We start from the raw sequence: 24,938 nt of genomic DNA on the forward strand, positions 1-24,938 counted from the left end.
GGGCGAGGCCCCGCTCCAACTGTGGCCCCGGGGGATGTTACACTAGCCCCCGCCGTCGTGTCTGCTGCTTCCTGCTGCTGCCTGCTGCTGCCTGCTGCTGCCTGCTGCTTCCTGCTGCCGCGCGGGACCCTGACACGTGGCCACCTTTCCGCGATTGCATTCCAAAGGCTACGATGTATTAAAATCCAAACCCCCACGCTTCGAGATCACAGCGCGGGCATAATTCACAAACGTGTGAATAAAAAAATAAAATAAAAAATTTTAAAGGCCAAAGGTAAAAATGAAAACAACTAGATGCTCTTGTACTTGAAAACAATAAATTTTTTTTCCCGACGTATTTAGAACGTAAAACGTAGCCAAGTATCTCGGCTTATGTTGGCCGCGCGGAGCGACGTGTTGCCGAGCTGATTCCGCGCGAGTCCGTCTCCGCTCACGTGATCCGTTTCCGCCTCCCTGTCATTGTAGAACGGCTTAATGCGTAGCCGTCGTTCATGAAGCAGGCAAATCGCAAGACTTCACCGGCGCAGCAACTTACAGATTGTTTAAAATATTTTAAACAAATTTCTACCCAGGGCTTCTTATGGTTATTCATTCAAAACCGGTTATTTTATTTCAGTGTTTTGAAAGTTAAACTAGAGTGAACATGATGTATACAATAACAAGAACATCGTGCAAATAACGTCTGAATCTTTTAAGTTTTCCGGAACATTAATATAACTCTTCATTGTTGGCAGAAGCCGTTAAGAGCGTGTATATCTTTTTTTCTGTAATTCTAATTTCTAACTGCTTAACCGAATGTTTTGGCATATCAAGGAATAAATGATATCTCCCAGACCGTCTTCACCTGTTTGCAACTACGTTTTTACTAAAAGGTTCTAGTGTGTAAGCGCTACGAGGGAACAATTTATTATTTCTCACGGGCGACTATAACTATCCTGATGTTCACACCAGTTCCCAAGTGTTCACACCAACAAGTAGCCATTAGCTGAGTCCTATGCAAGCGGTGCCAAAATATTTGTAATTTCAAAATGGATGGTCCAAAATCCTAGTTAACAAAAAAAATCGGAACACTTTCATTTGAATAGGACCGTCACAAACGCGGGCGAAAACGCAAGGAAGTTTGGAATAAGAACAGTGTTGCTTTGCGTTTGGTGCGCCTTGCCGTAGTTTATAAACCGGTACTCTTTAGTGCGGTTGCTGAACGCGTAGTTTGTGAAGCTGGCCTCAGAGTAGAGACCGGAAAAATTCGCGGTTTCATTTCGTGATATGCTAGAATCCAGTGGCGGATCAAGGATTTTGTTTTGGGAGGGGCTTGACCCAGCTGAGGCTAGGCTTTATCAAGGCAAACACTAAAACAATAGTGGACCCAGATGCTTTTGGAGGGGGCTTGAGCCCCTTAGCCCCCCCCCCCTCTGGATCCGCTACTGCTAGAATCCAAATGTGTTTAACCTTTCGCTGCTTCAGTGATTGGACCACATGTCTGAAGGAATCAGAGCCAATGAATAATCCTCAACGAAAGAAGTATCGAATCAAAAGCATTCTAGTTAATACTTGTCACGAGTCAGTAAGCCACAATGAGAAGATGTAATTTGTCCGAGTGCATAGAGGATCTTGGAGTCTATCCCGTAGGTAATTTAATTCGCGAATTTTTCCGGTCCCTACCTCAGAGTCTGGCAGGCATGTTGTCAGGGTCACAACTAGAGTCTCTGGCAACCGGGGCATGAATGGATTCATGCGCCCCCCCCCCCCCCCTCTTTTTTGCACATACCACACCAATAAAGCGGATGTCCAGGGGCCCTCCCGCGGAAAAATTGGTGCTATTTAAGCATTTTCCATACCTACATGTAACAGTTTCTGTGCTACTGTAACTTCCATGCAAAAACGTTTTACCAGTTACCAGTTGTAGTAGGAAGGAATTACAATGCAAGCGATTCCGGCGCCCCCACAGCTTTGCGCCCGGGGCGTATGCCCCGCTTGCCCCCCCCCCCCCCTTGGTTCCGGCCCTGCATGTTGTCGCCCTCTGCCCTCGCTAACACAGGCCAGCCACGCGGCGGCCAAGGTGGGCCGGCGCGACAGAAGATACGTCCTACAGCGGCGCGCGGGCGGAGACGGATATACCGGAACTTTGCACCGTCGCATCTGCTGCTTCCACAACGCGCGTAAACGTAACTGATTTCAACCATTGTGATTGCATTCCAAGGTTTCGAAATATTAATACGCTTCGAGATCGTAGCACGGCCAGAATTTACACGCATAATGAACATGAAACGGCAAACGTAGGTAACCAATGAGTAGAGACCTGCAAAATTCGCGGTTTCGATGGACTTCAGGATAGACTGCACATAACCCCTGTACACTCGGGGCAAATAACGGCAAGTTCAATTGGCTGCCGACTTGTAAGTCCGTCTCAGCTGGTTTGTCTGTGATTCGATCCTTCTTCGGTTGGAGGGTTTATAACTGGTTGAGATTCGTCCAGATGAACAGTAAGCCAATAGCAAAATTATCCAAGAGGTATATGTGTTTGAATTCTAGCCTATTACCGAATGAATCCGCGATTTTTGCAGGTCTCTACCAATGAGATTGCATTTCAAGGTTTCGAAATATTAATAAAATTTTTAAAAAATATATGCTTCGAGATCATAGCACGGCCAGAATTTACATGTGTAATGAATATATAAAGGCAGAGTAATGATAGCAAATTAGATATTCTTGTACTTGAAACAATCTTCGGCGTATTTAGAACATAGACAAGCACGGCTACCGCCGCAGCTGCTATCGGCCGCCCACGGAAGAGCTCAGCACTGCCGAGCTACCCCGTGCGGGTCCGACTCCGCCTGCGTGCTGTTGCAGAACGGGCCTAAGTGCACGCGCCTCTCTTCGCCGTCGACGCGTCGACCCTCGAAGACCCTCGAGGGTCCCCGACGACGCCCCCCTGACCTCCCAGTGACCAGTGTCCGCGCATGCGCCGAACCGCGTCGGGACCACGGTGGTGACGAGTTATTTGTGGTGACTTTACCGATGACGCTCTCCGCCAGTTTTCACCGAACGTTTAAAATGCGTCGCTGGTGTATTTCGTAATGTTAAATTATGAGTTGTTCGTGGAAGAAAATAAAATAAAAAAAATGTTTAGTGTTTACTTTAAAAGGTAAACTTCAAGCTCTTAATTAAGATGTAAAGATTTTATTTTTCTGTTTTTTTTTTATATGTGCTTATCTTCGTTTATGAATGTACATATTGTGTTTAAAAGTATACAAATTCTCAAGTCTTATCACCATTCATTTTGCAAAACCTTAAACTTTCCACTGTTTTTTTTTCCTCAAGTAAAACTGTAATATATATACATAATCAGATTAATCACAAAACATATTAATTAGGTATCCGATGGTTGAACTAAAAGCTGGTTTAGCATTGTTATGAATTAAGTCAGTTTTGTTGTGAATGGGAGGAGGATATTAAAATGGTATCTCTAAGCAAGAATAGAAGGAAATTAACTAACTATTGTGTGGTTACTGATCACTGGTTTCAATTTCAGCCCAAATTCAAAAAGCCTCTTTTGGGATGTTCAGCTTCAGTTCAATCAGTACGGATAGGTTATGCTCAAGAATAAAGTGATTTTTAAAACCTTAGTGTGTTTAAATATATATATATATATATATATATATATATATATATATATATATATATATATATGATTGGTTGGCGAAATGCTGTCTGGTACCTCAGCGAGTGGCTACATTTCACATTCAGATCCAGAATGGTTTGACCTAGTGTGTTAGAGCTCTAGCAGTACACATTGCACACGATGTACACAGATGAGGCAAATAGAATAGGAGTTTTTCCCCCTCCCTCCTCATTTGACTTCTATGTGAAATGTTTCACATTTGTCTCGCCCGAGAAATCATAAGTCACGTTAAATATCATATGGAACTCAGTGCTTCATTGAAACATGTTTAACTCAGGCATCTGTAACTTTATTTCTGAACGTGATCCAATCGAAATTATTTTTCAAGTGCTTCAGAGTGAAATATCTTCTTTGCTTTTTTTTATTATTGGCTGGTGTATCGTCAACAAAACCAAAGTCAAAAATATGGCCGAAGTGAGACGCATAATTGCAGAATAATCAACAGATAAATAAAATTTATGAACTGATTTATTTTGCGTAAGGGAATGGCAACACAGAATAATTGTACGTTATTATAGCTGCAGACATGCAATTGAAGATCATTCCCAATAAACAACGAAACATTTACATAAACATTTCGATTGATTGGAGCTGTAAACCTGACAAGCACTTTATTCTCAATAAAGTGTTTTTTTTTTTTTTTTTTTTCAAAATATGGATATCTATATATATTAACTTAAATTAGTTTAACTGTGTCACGTAACCGTACTCTTAAAAACAACTAAATAAGCTTTACTTCAGGAAGCAAAGTCTAAATAGACTTTCTTATTAAAATTATTACAGTGGAAAAAGGAAAAAAAAGATATTTAAACAGTTATAATTTAGTATTTTAACTGAGCCAGCATTGTGTCACACTTCAGGCACAATAATACCAGTAATTACATTATAAAATTATTATTGTCGCTCTTTCAAGACTGTGATATGAAGATAGTTCCAGTTGAATACCAGGCACCATGTTTAGTTAAATCATCCTTTTACAGTTTTTTCGTGATTTTTAATCAACCTTCGATTTTAAACTCTATGTGATGTAACTAAATGTGTTTGGGATGCACCCTGTCTGGCTGGCGGCTAAATTGGGGCATTGGTTCTGTGCTATTGTGCCTGCATAAAAGCAAAATAATGGGCTTTTTAATCCCTGAAATCGTGTTGTTTTATTTGTAATACAAATTAAATCAAAATTTAAAAAACTGACATAGTAGAGACATATTTACGTGTGTTCACATTTAACAATTTGAAGTGACTGATGCGGGTTTAGAATTTACCAGGTCCAAAGAAATGGGGCAAAAGGATGTAAACAGAGGATTGAAAGTATGTTTCGAGGACTTCTGATTGGTGTACAAATAAACGCGGAGCAAGTGTTGTCACGTGATCTCCCACCATGCGCAGTGACGTGGTCTGAGGCTGAAACCCAACACTCAGAAGACTGGCGCCAGATAATCAGTGGACTATTCCTAATGTGTGGGTGACGAGCACCCAGTGTGTTTGTAAATGGCGCCCAAGGTGCGTCTTAGGCCGGTATTCCAAGACGTTCGGGTAAGGCAGCGAATAAGCACTAACTTGTTGGGATACAACCGTAACCTAACTCGCGGGCCGTATTCCAGAACGTGTACAAACCGAATCCCAGTAAGGAATCAAATCGGCAACAGTTTTAATAAACGGTGTCCCGCGCAAGGCTAGAAACTGGTTCCGACGCATTCTAGCGGACTTTGAGCAACCATCAGTACAATTGGTACGGCAAAATTCCTATAAATAGCAGCACCGTCGCACGAAAAATAAATTTGTATTATTCTGATTTTCTCAAGTAATTTTAAAGAAGAGGTTATTTCTTGTTATGACCATTAAAATTTACAAAATATATTCTAGGATAATTTCGCTACCATTAAGTTTAATTTGGCACACCAATATGTTTGGTACGTCCCTCGATATTCGCGAAATTTAATATATACGAGTTAATGGCGCCAGACGTGGGTCCGCCATCTGAACGAAATCAAGTAAAAAGTAAGCTCTGCGTGTGTGCGGAATTTGGGCCACGGATAGGACACCTAAATACGTTCCCTAAATATAAGGGACTGGCCGTGTCCTATCGTGCAGTAGGAATACGGTATGAGAATGGGTGTAGCATATTCAACGCCTAAAACCTTATTTTTGTGTCTTTGAATACCGGCCTTAGTGGCACCAAACATTTGGTGAATGATGCCTAATGTATAGACAACTGGCACTCAATGTGGATGCTGGTGACTGGGCCTCAAAGCGCGGGTGACTGGAGCTCAACGTGGGTGACTGACACACAATGTGGACGACTGGCACTCATTGTGGATGTTGGTGACTGGCGCTCAAAGTGCAGGTGACTGGAGTCCAATGTTGGTGACTGGCACTCATTGTGGATGTTGGTAACTGGCACTCGTGGATGTTGGTGTCTGGAGCCCAAAGTTCGGGTGTCTGGAGTCCAATGTTGGTGACTGGCGCCCAAAGTGCGGGTGACTGGAGTCCAATGTTGGTGACTGGCACTCATTGTGGATGTTGGTAACTGGCACTCGTGGATGTTGGTGTCTGGAGCCCAAAGTTCGGGTGTCTGGAGTCCAATGTTGGTGACTGGCGCCCAAAGTGCGGGTGACTGGAGTCCAATGTTGGTGACTGGCACTCATTGTGGATGTTGGTAACTGGCACTCGTGGATGTTGGTGTCTGGAGCCCAAAGTTCGGGTGTCTGGAGTCCAATGTTGGTGACTGGCGCCCAAAGTGCGGGTGACTGGAGTCCAATGTTGATGACTGGCACTCATTGTGGATGTTGGTAACTGGTACTCGTGGATGTTGGTAACTGGAGCCCAACGTGCTGACGGCTGGCAGCTAGAATACGGCGTTGTCGAGGATCCAATCGAGGTACTGGTCGACCCGCGTGTACACGCCCGGCCGGCCGCGGTCGCCGCAGCGTATCCCCCACGACACCACGCCGATGGTCACCCACCGGCCATTGTCTAACTGATGCAGCAGAGGCCCGCCAGAGTCACCCTGGAACCATGGATACATTCCATTTAGGTGAGGTTGCTCCGACCGCCTTCTTACACGTCTGTGCCCCTTGTTGGCGAGAGATAAATGTACAGGGTCTTACATCAAAATACCATGCACATTCTTAATACGATATGACTTCCAAGATGTGATGGAACTTAAGATTATAATGGGCTTTGTACACGGACCCTGATATGGTCTACACCCACCAGAGTTACTCGTGTGTATTCTGCAAGCACATTAAAACTGCATGTGCTAGAGAAAAGAATTGTCATTTCACTTCTAACTTTGTAGATCACAGAATATTCCAAAGTTGCTAATTTGCTGAATTAACTGGTGCAAATCATTAGATTTGTTCGATTCCAAAACAACGCTGTTACGGTGGAGAAACGCTGAAGCACATCTTCTGTTGGATCCACCACGTTGAGACAGCACACTTCAGTTTGTATCTGTAGCAATACGTATGTTTGGTTGATTCGTACATGGTTATTAAAGCAATGCCCGGCATACTTGACAGTTTTTCAGTTTGCTTATCTGAGCTAGAAGAACTTAACTCTCCCAGCTTCTCACCTGACAGGAATCTTTGCCTCCTTCGTACGCACCGGCGCACAGGTTTGTATCTCTAACCGGCTGCGTGAACCTTGTTTTGCAGTAGGTCAGGTTCCATACTGGCACTTCCACCTCCATCAGGGTTATGCTGGCTGGTCCTCCAAAGGACACGGTCCCCCAGCCTGCACACGTCAGAAATTCTCGACACCGAAATGTACACTGGAACAGCAGAAATAATGTAGAAAACGATGCACGTAACTTGAGCAGATTATAATAGTGAGGAGTAGATAAGCCAACTAAAATCAAACACAAACGTTTTAGAGTCTTAATTACAAACATGTTTTGAAAAATTTTACCACACAGAGTTTCTCCAGATCATTGCAAACGAATGTCAAGGGCAAACTCAAACCCCGGGTTAAAATCCAAACTAGAGTCGCGCGACTATTCTTGATGACGTGTCTCATTTTAGAGGCTAAAAGAATTGAAACGAAATGAAACTTTATTCATAGTAATGCAGTAGTAATAAGATTAAATGGGAATGGGCATGTTTGATTTGGCACTCCTAAGAAATTGATTCCTATAAGGTGTTCATCTGTGTTTTTTTACAATAAAACAAAATAAACTTGAATATTTGATAAAAACATACTTTCGTGACATAATTTTTGGTCTGATATTTGTTTTCTGAGGCGTGTGTTTTAAATTTTGGACCTAAGTAGATCTATTATCTCAAACATCACTAATCCTTAGATTTAATCGGAATCGTAAGAGCAGTTTCTCAGAAAGTCTTTATCTATATACAATAATTGCTCTTTTAGCGATTCCGGGTATATGGATACATAGTAAGTTTGAGTCATTTAAAAGTAATGCTTCCATGGGCATAACTATATTAATTTTTACTTGTTTTTCCAAATTTTTGTTGTACCTGAAAACCACATGTGTCCTCTATGCTCTAACTTCCTTTCCTCCAAGAGATCGTTGGTCTGTTGAATAGTGATGGCAGAACGATCCAATTGACCGAATTGATTCATTTGAATCAGTTCTGTGAAATGATTCGTTCAATAGATTCGTTCGTTTCGTTCTTTTAGATCTGACCACTGACAACCGGATCTGGAACATCTCAAGGGTCTAAACTCGTTCACCCATGCGAGTATTAGTTTCGTCTAGGCTAGCCTAGTGTTGTCGGCTCGGATATCCTAAATTCCAAAATTATACAAAAATTGTGCTTAAACACATTTCAAAGCTCACAGATAATTTTAGTAAACAAACTCTAGACAATACATGAAAATTAAATGCAATGCGATACTTGTTGGGTCGCTAACACCCACTCTCATCTTTTTCATGTCACTATTTTTCTTTTATTTGTTATCGTTTGCTGTTGTGAACATGCGCACATTGCGATTACTGATTACTCTGACTCCCGACGTCATGAGTCATTTTACGAACGAATAGGACTGGCCGGTTCTTCTCTCGCTTTCTCTGCGTTTTGTATCCTCCCGAATCGAGTTCAGCTCTCGAGTAATAGATTCTTAAAGAACCGATTGTTTACGTAGTGAATGAATCATAAGCTTTCTTTCGCTCAAAGATTAGTTAGTTTGTAACAAATCGTTGAAAGCTGTAGAAAATGGCGAGGCGACTCAAGTGGAGATGAGTTTGAGGCAGAGATGTGTCATTGAGGTTGGGCCTACTTTCGTCTCTTCCCATGAGGTTAAAGAGCACCTTAAGTTACATCACTTTCATTCTGACGACGAGATTAAAACTGTCATTCAAGCCTGGTGTCGACGAAAGCCACCGGAATTCCACTCTACCGTGTTTGGCCGACTGGTCACGTGTTGGCGCCAGTTGCTTGGTAAGGGATGAGGACCATCTCAAAAACAGAATAGTACACTACAAATAATACACACGAACATAGCTTTCAAGTTCAACAGAAATTGTGAAAATCACGTAGGAAATTAAAAAAATAAAATTATGGCAATGGAGGCATTACTTCTCAATCAACCCCTCGTATGTTCAAGATTTGCTCCACGTAATGTAAATTACAGAAAAATTTACAGTCTTTTGTACGGAGAATTTAACTTAAATAAAAGAAGAATATTCAATAATAATTTAAAAAAATAACAGAATCTTCTTAGAAACTACGTCGTATTTTGACTTCCGAAATATGTGTACCGTTCTAAACAAAGATGCCCAAGGGAAGATAGTTCTAACCAGTTTTTTTGATGTTTTGTTAATACACCAAGAATATTCTTTTGGATTCATGTTCAGGGTCCGTGAATGATTTGTAACCAGCGACCTTCGTAAATGTCCGACAGTGCGTGGGCCGAACTGGTCTGGAGGAGGGGACGGAGACGTGAGCGCGTTACCGATGACGACGGCCTGCTTGCCGCTGTAGGAGGCTGCTGGCGGCGGCAGGCACACCGGCCAGATGTAGTTGTTGAACGCCGTGGGCCGGCTCATCCTCAGGAGGGCGATGTCGTTCTCGTAGCTGGCGGCCGCGTAGGCCTCGTGCGCGCGTACCTCCGCCACGCCGAAGTCCCGGGACGGCGACTCGCTGGTCGTCGACAGGTCGTACTCGCCCAGCCGCACGCGGAGACTCTTCAGCTCCATGCTGGGCGGACAACATTCCTACACTCACCTCGCGTCCTGTCTATCTCTAGAGACCGGAAAAATTCGCGGGTTCAATGACCTCCAGGATGAACTCCATAGTTCTACGTACACTCGGTCAAATGCCACCCACCCATTGGCTGCTGTCTTGTGAGACGTCCCAACGTTGCAGCCTGCGATTCAATAAAGCTTTGGTTTGGTGTTTCTCATTGGCCCAGAGTCATCCAGGTGAGTTGTGAGCCAAAAGCAGAGGCAGCACTGAGGTGTAACTCTTTGTATTTTAACCTATCTCGAAGTGATTTCGCAAATTTTTCCGGTCTCTATCTATCTCTGACCTGGCTTGTCCATATTGCGCGGGAAGATTCCGAGACTGGCTGAAAGTCAAAAAACACTGTAGCATCTTTCTGTGTTTCGTGATTGGGTGAAGTTTCGAGTGTTACATCACCAAATCACGGTAGTTCAATGCGGAAGCAAACGCGTTCTGAGTGGCCCCGATCAAATTAGGGCAAAGGCTTCTCTCGCAGACGGCCGCCAATCACAAGGAAGAAACAGCTGGCGCGGGTATACCTTGTTGCAGTCTAACATGCGTTCAGAATTTTTTTCGCTAAAAATAAATGCCTACCCCTAGATGGGTAGGGGATTGGTAGGGGCAAGCATTTTAAAGCGAATGAATCTGAATGCCTATTCGACTGCAACAAGGAACACCAGCACCAGTGGTTTCTTCTTTGTGATTAGCAGCCGTTTGCTAAAGACGTCGGTGCCTTATTTGACCGAGCCACTGAGGACCCGTTTGCCTCCCCACTGAATTACTGTGATTGGTCTTGTGACAATCGTCATGTGCCTGAAAGAAATTCACCCAATCACGAAACACAGACGATGCTACAGTGTTTTAACTTATAACTAATCTCGGAAGTATTTCGCGAAATATGCATAGCCCTAGGGATGGGTATTAATAAGAAGGGGGGGGGGAAACCAAAAAAGCTTCTTCTGCAGGTTCACACGACAAAATAAGTTGAAAACCTCTGTAGGACTTAAGGTCAGAAGGCTGGTATGCGTTTAAGCTGAACAACTTGTTTGCTTCATATAATAAAGTATTTAAGATTTAATACTAATCGTCAGGATAATGTTTAATTGAACAAAGTTCTACAAACACCGCAAAACTTGTCGCTGTTGTAAAACGAATAATTGAGGATAATAACAATCAGTAACAGCGACAGGTTTTGCGGTGGTTGTTTTCATGCAATTGAAATAACACAAAGCACTTAATTAACCGATTTGTTTTAAATGTCTATAAATATTTGGTTTTCTTTATTCTAAAGTACACTGGAAGGTGTATGTTCACTCTACTGGAAGGTGTGTGTTCACTTTACTGGAAGGTGTGTGTTCACTGTACTGGAAAGTGCGTGTTCACTGTACACTGTACTGGAAGGTGTGTGTTCGCTGTACTGGAAGATGTGTGCTCACTTTACTGGAAGATGTGTGTTCACTGTACTAGAAGGTGTGTGTTCGCTGTACTGGAAGGTGTGTGCTCACTGTACTGGAAGGTGTGTGTTCACTGTACTGGAAGGTGTGTGTTCACTGTACTGGAAGGTGTGTGTTCACTTTACTGGAAGGTGTGTGTTCACTCTACTGGAAGGTGTGTGTTCACTCTACTGGAACTCACGACTGGACGCAGTGCGCGGCCGTGAGCACGTGTCGGTCTGTGACGAGCACGCCGCCGCAGAACTGCAGGTCGGGCGCGCGCACGAGGGCCACCATCCAGGGCCACTCCTTGAGGTCGGCGGGCTGCCCGCCCACGATGCGCGCCCCTTGCAGACTGCTGACGCCACACCCTGCGAGCCGCGCACCCAGCTCACCCTTACAATCCTCCTGGCAGTACTACAACCATCTACAAAACTGTCCGCACCACTTCACCCTTACAATCCTCCTGGCAGCACTATAACTATCAACAACACTGTCCGCACCACTTCACCCTTACAGACCGGCTAGCAGTACTACAACCATCTACAACACTGTCCGCACCACTTCACCCTTACGGACCGGCTAGCAGTACTACAACCATCTACAAAACTGTCCGCACCACTTCACCCTTACAGACCGGCTAGCAGTACTACAACCATCTACAAGACTGTCCACAACCTTCACCCTTACAGACCGGCTGGCAGTACTACAACCATCTACAAGACTGTCCGCACCACTTCACCCTTACAATTCTCCTGGCAGTACTATAACCATCTACAACACTGTCCGCACCACTTCATCCTTACAGACCGGCTGGCAGTACTACAACTATCTACAAAACTGTCCGCACCACTTCACCCTTACAATCCTCCTGGCAGCACTACAACCATCTACAACACTGTCCGCACCACTTCATCCTTACAATCCTCCTGGCAGTACTATAACCATCTACAAGACTGTCCGCAACACTTCACCCTTACAGACCGGCTGGCAGTACTACAACCATCTACAAGACTGTCCGCACCACTTCACCCTTACAATCCTCCTGGCAGTACTATAACCATCTACAACACTGTCCGCACCACTTCATCCTTACAGACCGGCTGGCAGTACTACAACTATCTACAACACTGTCCGCACCACTTCACCCTTACAATCCTCCTGGCAGCACTACAACCATCTACAACACTGTCCGCACCACTTCATCCTTACAATCCTCCTGGCAGTACTATAACCATCTACAAGACTGTCCGCAACACTTCACCCTTACAGACCGGCTGGCAGTACTACAACCATCTACAAGACTGTCCGCACCACTTCACCCTTACAATCCTCCTGGCAGCACTATAACCATCTACAACACTGTCTGCACCACTTCATCCTTACAGACCGGCTGGCAGTACTACAGCCATCTACAAGACTGTCCGCACCACTTCACCCTTACAATCCTCCTGGCAGCACTATAACTATCAACAACACTGTCCGCACCACTTCATCCTTACAGTCCTCCTGGCAGTACTATAACCATCTACAAGACTGTCCGCAACACTTCACCCTTACAGACCGGCTGGCAGTACTACAACCATCTACAAGACTGTCCGCACCACTTCACCCTTACAATCCTCCTGGCAGCACTATAACCATCTACAACACTGTCCGCACCACTTCACCCTTACAATCCTACTGGCAGTACTATAACCATCTACAACACTGTCCGCACCACTTCATCCTTACAGTCCTCCTGGCAGCACTATAACCATCTACAACACTGTCCGCACCACTTCACCCTTACAGTCCTCCTGGCAGTACTATAACCATCTACAAGACTGTCCGCAACACTTCACCCTTACAGACCGGCTGGCAGTACTACAACCATCTACAAGACTGTCCGCAACACTTCACCCTTACAGACCGGCTGGCAGTACTACAACCATCTACAAGACTGTCCGCACCACTTCACCCTTACAATCCTCCTGGCAGCACTATAACCATCTACAACACTGTCCGCACCACTTCACCCTTACAATCCTCCTGGCAGTACTATAACCATCTACAAGACTGTCCGCAACACTTCACCCTTACAATCCTCCTGGCAGCACTATAACCATCTACAACACTGTCTGCACCACTTCATCCTTACAATCCTCCTGGCAGTACTATAACCATCTACAACACTGTCCGCACCACTTCATCCTTACAGTCCTCCTGGCAGTACTATAACCATCTACAAGACTGTCCGCAACACTTCACCCTTACAGACCGGCTGGCAGTACTACAACCATCTACAAGACTGTCCGCACCACTTCACCCTTACAATCCTCCTGGCAGCACTATAACCATCTACAACACTGTCTGCACCACTTCATCCTTACAGACCGGCTGGCAGTACTACAGCCATCTACAAAACTGTCCGCACCACTTCACCCTTACAATCCTCCTGGCAGCACTATAACCATCTACAACACTGTCCGCACCACTTCATCCTTACAATCCTCCTGGCAGTACTATAACAATCTACAAGACTGTCCGCACCACTTCATCCTTACAGTCCTCCTGGCAGCACTATAACCATCTACAACACTGTCCGCACCACTTTACCCTTACAGTCCTCCTGGCAGTACTATAACCATCTACAAGACTGTCCGCAACACTTCACCCTTACAGACCGGCTGGCAGTACTACAACCATCTACAAGACTGTCCGCAACACTTCACCCTTACAGACCGGCTGGCAGTACTACAACCATCTACAAGACTGTCCGCACCACTTCACCCTTAAATCCTCCTGGCAGCACTATAACCATCTACAACACTGTCCGCACCACTTCACCCTTACAATTCTTCTGGCAGTACTATAACCATCTACAAGACTGTCCGCAACACTTCACCCTTACAATCCTCCTGGCAGCACTATAACCATCTACAACACTGTCCGCACCACTTCACCCTTACAATCCTCCTGGCAGTACTATAACCATCTACAACACTGTCCGCACCACTTCACCCTTACAATTCTTCTGGCAGTACTATAACCATCTACAAGACTGTCCGCAACACTTCACCCTTACAATCCTCCTGGCAGCACTATAACCATCTACAAGACTGTCCGCAACACTTCACCCTTACAATCCTCCTGGCAGCACTATAACCATCTACAACACTGTCCGCACCACTTCACCCTTACAATCCTCCTGGCAGCACTACAACCATCTACAACACTGTCCGCACCACTTCATCCTTACAATCCTCCTGGCAGTACTATAACCATCTACAAGACTGTCCGCAACACTTCACCCTTACAGACCGGCTGGCAGTACTACAACCATCTACAAGACTGTCCGCACCACTTCACCCTTACAATCCTCCTGGCAGCACTATAACCATCTACAAAATTGTCTGCACCACTTCATCCTTACAGACCGGCTGGCAGTACTATAACCATCTACAAGACTGTCCGCACCACTTCACCCTTACAATCCTCCTGGCAGCACTATAACCATCTACAACACTGTCTGCACCACTTCATCCTTACAGTCCTCCTGGCAGTACTATAACCATCTACAAGACTGTCCGCAACACTTCACCCTTACAGACCGGCTGGCAGTACTACAACCATCTACAAGACTGTCCGCACCACTTCACCCTTACAATCCTCCTGGCAGCACTATAACCATCTACAACACTGTCCGCACCACTTCATCCTTACAGTCCTCCTGGCAGTACTATAACCATCTACAAGACTGTCCGCAACACTTCACCCTTACAGACCGCCTGGCAGTACTATAACCATCTACAAGACTGTCCGCAACACTTCACCCTTACAGACCGGCTGGCAGTACTACAACCATCTACAAGACTGTCCGCACCACTTCACCCTTACAATCCTCCTGGCAGCATTATAACCATCTACAACACTGTCCGCACCACTTCACCCTTACAATCCTCCTGGCAGCACTATAACCATCTACAACACTGTCCGCACCACTTCACCCTTACAATCCTCCTGGCAGCACTATAACCATCTACAACACTGTCCGCACCACTTCATCCTTACAGTCCTCCTGGCAGTACTATAACCATCTACAAGACTGTCCGCAACACTTCACCCTTACAGACCGGCTGTCAGTACTACAACTATCTACAACACTGTCCGCACCACTTCACCCTTACAATCCTCCTGGCAGCACTACAACCATCTACAACACTGTCCGCACCACTTCATCCTTACAATCCTCCTGGCAGTACTATAACCATCTACAAGACTGTCCGCACCACTTTACCCTTACAGACCGGCGGGCAGTACTATAACCATCTACAACACTGTCCGCACCACTTCACCCTTACAGACCGGCTGGCAGTACTACAACCATCTACAAGACTGTTCGCACCACTTCACCCTTACAGACCGGATGACAGTACTACAACCATCTACAACACTGTCCGCACCACTTCACCCTTACAGACCGGATGACAGTACTACTACCATCTACAACACTGTCCGCACCACTTCACCCTTACAGACCTGATGGCAGTACTACAACCATCTACAACACTGTCCGCACCACTTCACCCTTACAGACCGGCTAGCAGTACTATAACCATCTACAACACTGTCCGCACCACTTCACCCTTACAATCCTCCTGGCAGTACTACAACCATCTACAACACTGTCCGCACCACTTCACCCTTACAGACCGGCTGGCAGTACTACAACCATCTACAACACTGTCCGCACCACTTCACCCTTACAGACCGGCTGGCAGTACTATAACCATCTACAACACTGTCCGCACCACTTCACCCTTACAATCCTCCTGGCAGTACTATAACCATCTACAACACTGTCCTTACCACTTCATCCTAACAGTCCTCCTGGCAGTACTATAACCATCTACAAGACTGTCCGCACCACTTCACCCATACAGACCGGATGGCAGTACTACAACCATCTACAACACTGTCCGCACCACTTCACCCTTACAGACCGGCTGGCAGTACTATAACCATCTACAACACTGTCCGCACCACTTCACCCTTACAATCCTCCTGGCAGTACTATAACCATCTACAACACTGTCCTTACCACTTCATCCTTACAGTCCTCCTGGCAGTACTATAACCATCTACAAGACTGTCCGCACCACTTCACCCTTACAGTCCTCCTGGCAGTACTATAACCATCTACAAGACTGTCCGCACCACTTCACCCTTACAATCCTCCTGGCAGTACTATAACCATCTACAACACTCTCCCAGTTTCAATAGTCTACCTCAACATGTTTATTACATAATATTTGGCGTTTAAAAAATACTACATTAAGTAATAGGGGTAGTGGTCCTGAAGACATTGTTTGCCCTGAGGTCCCCTGGCACATCTCACTCACGTCAGCGCCAATACTGAAGAGGAATTTCTGGCAGTCAAATCCCCTGCCCGTCGCCTGTAGGCTTGGTCTCACTTGCCGTGTTTTGTCATTACCATTACTTAAATGACTACTGACATACCTAAATATGTTACCATATCTGTCTTGCATTAGCTGAGCGTTAAACTGTATTTTTTTGTAAATGGAACAGAAATATTTATGCAAAATTAATTACATGTGTTTGTATGTATCATGACCAACTTCCCTCACTTGGTATCTCTAGACTAGAAGCTAGACAAGAGGAGTACCTCTGTTTGCCGAAGGCGTGGTGACGGGAGGTCTGTTGGTAGGCCTGGGCACGACTGCACCCGCGGGTCTGGTGGTGGTGTTGGCGGCCGTGGGCGAGAGAGCGCCCAAGATGGCGGGCAGGATCCCCCCGCCCAGCGGGCTGAGTCCCGGCCTGGACTCGGGGCAGCACACTCCCACCAGTCTGTGCCACACACACACATATATGTCTACATTTGTACTTTTATCTAGTCTAAGGGCTCAGGACACAGCTAACTGTCTGGTCAGCTGAGCGAGGTATGGGGCTGAGGCGGTGACTATGCTGGGTTGGTGGCGGCCCCAGCCGCTGGTGATTGCCGAAGCTCTAATACCCTCCCGATCAACAATAGGGAGTGATCACTAACAGTTCTGTTAATTAAAAAAAGCTCTGGAATCTATTATAAGAGAACTGGAATGTTACTCCTACCCTACCCTATTAGGGCGCCCATGTGGGAGGGGAACGTGAGGATACCGGCCGTAAGGTCGGAATAATCTGTACTTCTATCTCTAGGTTCACCTGTTTAGACTGTGCGTTGTCAGTCAGTCAGTCAGTGTTAAGAGTTTTATTAAGTACTTTGAGGACGGTAAACATGTAAATATTAACACAACATTGGTGCCCATGAACTTTATTTTTTATTATCTACATAAGTGCTCACTAATACTGTGGCAATACAATCAGCTACTTGTCGGTGGTGCACTTAAAATTGCACCGAAGCATGTGATGCTGGATGAAAGAAATGCCACATTAAAACCATTATAACCAAAAAAAAAACATATTTTAGGATGGCTATAACTCATATACAATGCCAAACTACACAATTTATAGTTGCCAAGACCCAGAAACACACAATTTACAACAATTGTCATACCTTAGAAAAGCCCGTAACTTAAAAACCCATAGTCCCGAACAACGCTACTCAGGAACTTCTAAACTTATGTTAGAATCAGGGGGGGCAACAACTAAATTTCCAAAAGGGGGGGGGGGGCAATATACCTTTTTATAAAGAATCATGATCCCCCCTATTGAAGCGGGGGGTGGGGGCGTACTCCCCCGGAAAAATTTGTATTTCAAGGTGGAAAATGGTGCTATTTAAGCGGTTTTATTATCTAAAAATTGATTACACAGCACTTTATTTGCCCCCATTTGCCCCCACTTCAAGGTTTCAGAGGGAGGGCAAAATACCTATGCCCCCCCCTGTTGTTGCGCCCCTGGTTAGAATGGATCCATCAAAGTTTAGTGACAAATGACTTGTAACTGTCAGGGTTCAGAAAGCACGTCTCTCGGTGTTCCTGAGTTAGCGAGGTCGGCCCGGGGCTGCGGGGATTGGCGGCTCACTTGTGGTTGATGACGCAGAGGTAGTCCAGGACCAGGGAGACGTTCGCCTTGAACTCGTCCAGACGGCAGAGTCGGACGGGCATGCACCGGCCCCTCCGCTGTCCGGGGGCCTCGCAGCGCTTCGACAGCGACCCGAACGTCTGCAACGAGACCGCGGGCGGTCTGCACAAGGGTGGGCCTGTGTGGACCCCTGGGTCCCTTCTAGACCCGGGCCCAGCCCTGCTTATTTTTGAATGTTCAACTATTATAATTTTTTTTACAAACTAGAAAAATATATTGATTTTTTTTCCCGTCCAATGAATATACATACAGCTAATTTTTGTTTTTCTGCTACTATTTTCTTTTTTATCTCAGTGTGTGAAATAAATAGGGGCCGGAAAAATTCGCGGGTTCAATGACCTGTAGGATGAACTCCATTGTTTTAAGTACAAACGGTCAAATGTCACTCACTCATTGGCTGCTGTCTTGTGAGACGTCCCAACGTGGCAGCCTGTGATTCGATACAGCTTTGGTTGGGTGTTTCTCATTGGCGCAGAGTCACCCAGGTGAGTCGTGAGCCAATACCAGAGACAGCCCTGAGGTACAACTATTTGAATTTTAGCCTATCGCGAAATGAATTCGCGAATTTTTCCGGTCTCTAGAAATAAATATACATACTTGCTGTAGTTATTTAAAAGTAAAATAATTTATATAAATAAAGCTTAGTTTGGACTTATAAAATTAGTAACCATAAATATACCCTGTATTTTCAGGTTAAATAACATTGTAAAAAAAAAGTGTAGATAAGTAATAACCAAGCAATTATAATGTAGCAAGTGACTGTAAAATTTGGGGGGGGGGGGGGGGGCGTTTATCCAATCCTGGGTCCAGGGCCCGTAATAGAATGTGAGGGCCATTGCTGTGGGTGCAGCGAACAAGCTGAGGGATAGCAACCGAACATCCCGTGAAGGCTGCGCGCGACCTTCCAAGTCTTGTCAGTGACATCCAGAGATTAGAGAAAGTTACAGATGGAGCATAAACACAGTTTGTAGGTATCTCTGCTGAAGCCAGGGGACGCAGGTAGCCGCCATATTGTGACATGAAGAAAATTGCATTTTCTCATAAATGATGCATGTATGATGGTGGAAAAGTGCATGAATATTAAACAAATAAAGACTGTTGACTCGAGAAAAATGATTGTGTACAAGAGTATGTAGTAAACTACATTTCTATATACTATATAAACAAATGGCTGCCATCTTCTTACGTGAACAAACTGGCCACAGTGCTCAGAGATTATGATCCATCTGTAACTTTCTCTCATCTCTGGTGACATCTGAGCTCTCGGCGCGCGGCCATCTTGGCGGGAATGACCTCGTGAATACCGACTGAATTCAAGGAACGGAAACATGTCAACAACCACGGTGGTGCCATCTGTGTCGGATGGCAAGAACCAAAGTTAGCAAATGCAAAAGGGAAAACTTTATAGTATTAACTTTAGTATTTTAAATCACGTCCAAAGTCGTTTTTTTAAAGTCTTTTTTTCGTTTTATCGGAGCCGTTTTTATTATATAGTTTAGAATTTCGGTCTGCTAATTAAATGATTAAATTGTCGGCGTAGATGCTCCGGCAGCGAATTCTAGCGACGAGTGTTGGAAACTACATGTGATTCGCGTTCAGAAACGTAGTCGAAAACACGCAATGTTCGTGTATTTATCACGCTCGGCATTCTTTTCTTAAAAAAAATTCTAAGTTGTATTTTGTGTCCGAGTTTCGTATTACAAGTGTATTTGCAACATGAAAAACGCATGAATTTGATCGTTATCGAGTTTAGATGTTGCACATCATTGTAGAGTACTCCGAAGGACTAGGTTAATTTTTGTTTAGTTTTAGTATAATGTGCGTTTTTTTTAATTTGAAAACTCTGATAAGGTAAAATAATAATTTTTATAATTAATTTTACAAAAACCGTTAGTAATGAGTTCAAATGACTTTTAATGAGATCGAATTTTTCGAACTTTTGTATTCCTCACTTCACTGGGAAGTATTTCACAGTCTTCATACCCTCCCCACACCAACCCCTAATAGAACAAAATTCTTATTTTGCTGACACTGAACAAGATCAGTGCTAAGGATATTTTTGACGTTTCAACTTTCATTTTAGTCGTGTTTTGTTTTACCACATTCTAGTGTTGAATTTATTTTAAAAATTTCTGAAATATTCATGAACTGATATTTCAGTATTTGTTGACTTACAAACTAAACTGAATATAATGTTTCCATTTAAAACACTTCACTTTTCCAGAGGTTCCTATCCAGAAACCCTCGCATCTGCTCAAGCCAACTATGTTACAGAGGTTGGCCTAAGGTCAGCGGAATACCTTGACACAAGTCTGGTATATTGCAATTGCGTATAAGAATACATGAGACAATTTTACGCATTTTATTCAGAACCGTAATTGACTGGCCTGTCAACTGTTCTAGGCTTGTCGTTGATTTAATGGGACATTAAGAGCAAAGGTCCCGCATATTTGTAAGTGCAGACGAGAAACCTAAGTGGTAAATATGTCACCTGTACACTCTAAATAAGTTAAGACTAAAGACCGCTCTAAAGAAGAAGTTAGGAAGCATGCACACAGTACACACACACTGGACGCACAGTTTATCATATGTAATTTGTGGACTGTGTTTTTGACGTGACAACGTCTAATAAATCGATGAACTCCGGCTGCACGCACGAAAAAGGATGACTAATTCTCCTGTTACGCACGTTGTCCCGTTACGCTGTGTCCCGTTACGCTCATTGTACGCTTGCGCCGCATCTATCTCTCTTCCACTCGATTGGAACAACCATCGATTTCACTTTTTCGAGGCACATTAAACTTGAAACATTCCCATTCGTTCCCTACTTTTCCTATCATCGTCCTATCCTTAACAGAATAACACAGATTGGAAGAAGTTAAATAGCAAACATGTATAAAAGTTATAGTTAAAATAATCTCTTCGTTAAAGTAATAAACATATTTGAATTAATGAGTACAAATAAAAGTAAATTTATCAATTAAATTGTAGATTTCATTTCACTCATTCTTTTTATCCATACATAATAGTGATAATTCAATAAAAATTATTAATTTTATTCATAAAACTATGCAATCATTTCATCAATGTTTTGTTATGACGTTGTCACGTTAAATTATCGTCCGTAAACCGACTGTACAGACAACCAATTTATTTTATAAAGTTCACTCTTCCGGAAGCTGCGGAAGTCATCTCCAGAGATCTCTTGCGGGTGCGCTGTGGCACAGTGTCCGGGAGACGCAGTCTGTCTCCGCGGACGTAGTCGCTCCACTGCGAATCGTCTGCCAGTGAGTCTGAAAAAAAAAATCAAAATATTGCATTCATAGATTCTTTTTTTTTAATGCAGTTCAGTGGTATGTTTCCATTAATGGTTGAGCTGTCAGGTAACACTTCCAGTGGCAAGGGGCTGACAAAAAATGGGAAGGGGGGATATATATCCCTCCCCTCGAAGTTAAGAAAAAGAAATTCAAAATATCAGTGAAGGTAATATGATGTATTAGTAGGGACCGGAAAAATTCATGGGTTAAATGACCAGTAGGATGAACTCCATAGTTCTACGTACACTCGGTCAAATGCCACCCACTCATTGGATGCTGTCTTGTGAGACGTTCCAGCGTAGCAGCCTGTGATTCGATAAAGCTTTGGTTGGGTGTTTCTCATTGGCCCAGAGTCATCCAGGTGAGTTGTGAACCAATAGCAGAGGCAGCACTGAGGTATAACGATTTGCATTTTAGCCTATCGCGAAATGAATTCGCGAATTTTTCCGGTCTCTATGTATTAGTTGACATGTTACAACATCTGCAACTTTCAACTGCGTATAAAGCTGCGTCACCTATACGGCTACACCAAGCAGTTCACATAAGTTAAGTTCCCGTTAATGATTTAAAAATATTTAGAATATTTAGATTTATTTTATTATTTTATGATCGAAGATCGGTGTTATATCTTTATAGAGGTCACACTGCTTAAGCAATTCGCTTACCCGGTATCGAGGATCTGCGAAATGCGTTCAATTAAAAAAAAAATTCATCCTAGTGCCCTGTGCCAGGACCTACTACAATATACTACTCACGAGTAGCACAAGTTGTTTCAGCGAGCACAATCGGCTAGTGGAGGAAGCTGCTTCCCTTTTTATCGGCGCCTGGTTTCCGCACTGTAAATCGTAACTGTCCTGAGTGTTATCTCCAAGCTCTCGACTACTGTATGCTTTTTGAGCCACGCTATATGTTCTAAATACTTGACATTTTGCAGTGATGTTCCTTAAACTACATAGCCATCAGCTGAGAGCATAGTTTTCCGAAAATCAACTCCCAATGATGGTTTCGTAAGGGGGGGGGGGGAGTTAAAATTCAAAATTTCACGTATTTTTACAATAAGTATTGCAAAATTTTGCGGGGCTTTAAAGATCAAAATTTTCCGTTATTTAAGTATGGGTGATTTAGCCTGGGCAAGGCCGGGTAATTCAGCTAGGAATGTTATATGTTCGTTAGAACATGTCTGTGAGAGACCATAGAAACTATGCTTTCGTGTAAAACGGATGGAATTTGGAATAATTCTTAGCGTTTAAAACTCGTGATTACAGGTAGTCAGAGTTTTTATAATTACCTCGTGGAGACCTGGGACATCGAACGAAATGACTACAAATAATGCGAACCAGAAGTCTTGCGAGCTGAGCCACTGTGTTCTATGCACATGAGTATGCGAAGTTAGTTGAAATAATTTTTCTCTTAACAAACTCCCGAACCTGCATGCTAGTAATTACTTGGAAAGAACCATTAAAAATAGTCGTGTACTTGTATTAACTTTTTTTAGTTTTCTTCTCGTTATTTTTCTTTTAACATTGCCGATTAGCCTTTCACGTAATTCTTTACTGTAGTTCATTTTGTTGCTTTTCCTACATTTGGGCAAGTCTTCGTAACCATTACGCATTGACTATTGACTGTCAAAATATTTTGAAGGGGTATAGTTCACAAAGGGACAATGCCACGTCCCACTGATACACATCCCCTACCCCTTATTTCTCCTCTCCAACTTCTCAACCTCAGCGTTGACAGCTCACATACCCGTACAATACATGGTCTTTTTTTCATGCTACTAATAATTGTTTTTCTTACCATAAATTATGTTTCTCTTTCCATCTCCCATGGGTTAAAATATAAATAATTATTTAATTTCTTTACTAAATAAATATTAGTATATTGAAACATAAGTTTAAGAAATGTATAATTTTTCGGTCATGTCCTTGCTAATTTGGCTATCGTAACTCTCAATAAAATAGCGTCCCAGGAATTTCTTTCTAAAGCTGTCTTGGAAACGGTCAAATATTTTACCACGTACTCTAAACGTAATGCATTCGAAGTCTCAGTTTTAAGTTTATCGCTGTAATAAAGTCTAGGTTTGCTTAATGTGAACAAATAAATTACTATAGGTAGGGACCGGAAAAATTCGCGGTTTCAATGACCTGTAGGATGAACTCCACAGTCATTTACATGCTCGGGAAAATGATACCTGTTCATTGGCTGCTGACTCATGAGGCATCTCAACTAGGTTGACACTTCCTTGGTTTAGGGTTTTCCCATTGGCTACCAGTTCCTCAGATAAAATGTGGGCCAGTCGCAGAAGCGGTGCGAAGGTATAACTTGTTTGAATGTTAGCCTACCGCGAAATGAATCCGCGAATTTTTCCGGTCTCTAACTATAGGCGATAAATGCAGTTAGCTTCTTGATCATTCCGAAACCACATTGACTGTTGTAACACTCGTATAGTTAAGCTCTATTAGTTTACTATTAATACTTATGTTCTGAAGTGCAGCCCAGGTAGGTTCGTCGCACCTGGTGTGACCTAGCATCGCGGGAAAGGACGGTTACCTCGCTCTGGTTCTTCACCCCGCGCCAGCACGCCGGCCCTGGCGACGAGCAGGGCAACCAACAGCCACGCCGTGTGGACCATGGCTGAGGACACTGACTACTTACTGCTGTGGTGCGCGTGGGGGGTCGGACTTATCTGCGACGGGCGATGGTCCGCCTATCTCCTCGACTGGAGCGTCCATCCGGGCGGCGAGATTTTGTCACGTCGCGTCGCGTCGTCGTCGAGGTCGCGCATGCGAAGGCCAAGGGTCGCCGCTTTATCGTCCTTGCCAGCAGTGGCGGGCACAGGCATTCATTTCGGCAGGAGATTTCAAACAAAATAAAATAAAATTTTAGGTATTCAAAAAAACAACAAGGGGTTTATAAAGTTGCATTATCATTTTCAACATGCATCACTCCCTTTGCTGTTTGTGTGTGATCTTAGGTGTTGTAACAGCTCAATTTGCACCACTCAAAAATACACACTGAGATCTCGCATATATTTCCATAACTTCGTGCGGGAGGGGGGATAAAGTCACCTTATCCCCTTTCATCTGCTACTGCATCTGGCTCTCCCAGTTGTGTGCATATGTCCCAACATAAATTAGGAATATTTTAGAGACTAGTACCAAAACTCCCTCTTATAATGTTGCCAATAAATTTTCCAACCACATTTATGTTTCTTCTCCCAACTATTATCACTAGACTAGGTAAT

At 43.9% G+C, this 24,938-nt stretch overlaps 1 protein-coding gene across 1 annotated transcript; it reads right to left on the reverse strand.

Annotated features, from left to right (window-relative positions):
- Positions 1-4,132: 4,132 nt before the first annotated feature.
- LOC134538219 (venom protease-like) lies at positions 4,133-24,369 on the reverse strand. Its single transcript, XM_063379327.1, has 8 exons — positions 24,245-24,369; positions 21,546-21,670; positions 18,318-18,457; positions 16,966-17,147; positions 11,500-11,668; positions 9,596-9,840; positions 7,257-7,417; positions 4,133-6,689 (listed from the first exon to the last, which is right to left on the reverse strand). Exons 1-8 carry the CDS (start codon positions 24,324-24,326, stop codon positions 6,528-6,530), a joined length of 1,266 nt encoding a protein of 421 aa, XP_063235397.1. The 5' UTR covers positions 24,327-24,369; the 3' UTR covers positions 4,133-6,527.
- Between the last annotated feature and the right edge of the window lie 569 nt (positions 24,370-24,938).

This window comes from Bacillus rossius, chromosome 13, assembly GCF_032445375.1.
Source record: "Bacillus rossius redtenbacheri isolate Brsri chromosome 13, Brsri_v3, whole genome shotgun sequence".
In the NCBI taxonomy this organism is placed as follows: domain Eukaryota; kingdom Metazoa; phylum Arthropoda; class Insecta; order Phasmatodea; family Bacillidae; genus Bacillus; species Bacillus rossius.

Excerpts from the sequence above, each read along its gene's own strand:
- LOC134538219 (XM_063379327.1), bottom strand. The coding sequence starts at position 24,326 with ATGGTCCACACGGCGTGGCTGTTGGTTGCCCTGCTCGTCGCCAGGGCC. Across the intron at positions 21,671-24,244 it reads GGGTGAAGAACCAGAGCGAG|ACTCACTGGCAGACGATTCG; the intron begins GTAACCGTCCTT and ends TTTTTTTTTCAG. Across the intron at positions 18,458-21,545 it reads CTTCCGCAGCTTCCGGAAGA|ACGTTCGGGTCGCTGTCGAA; the intron begins GTGAACTTTATA and ends GTCTCGTTGCAG.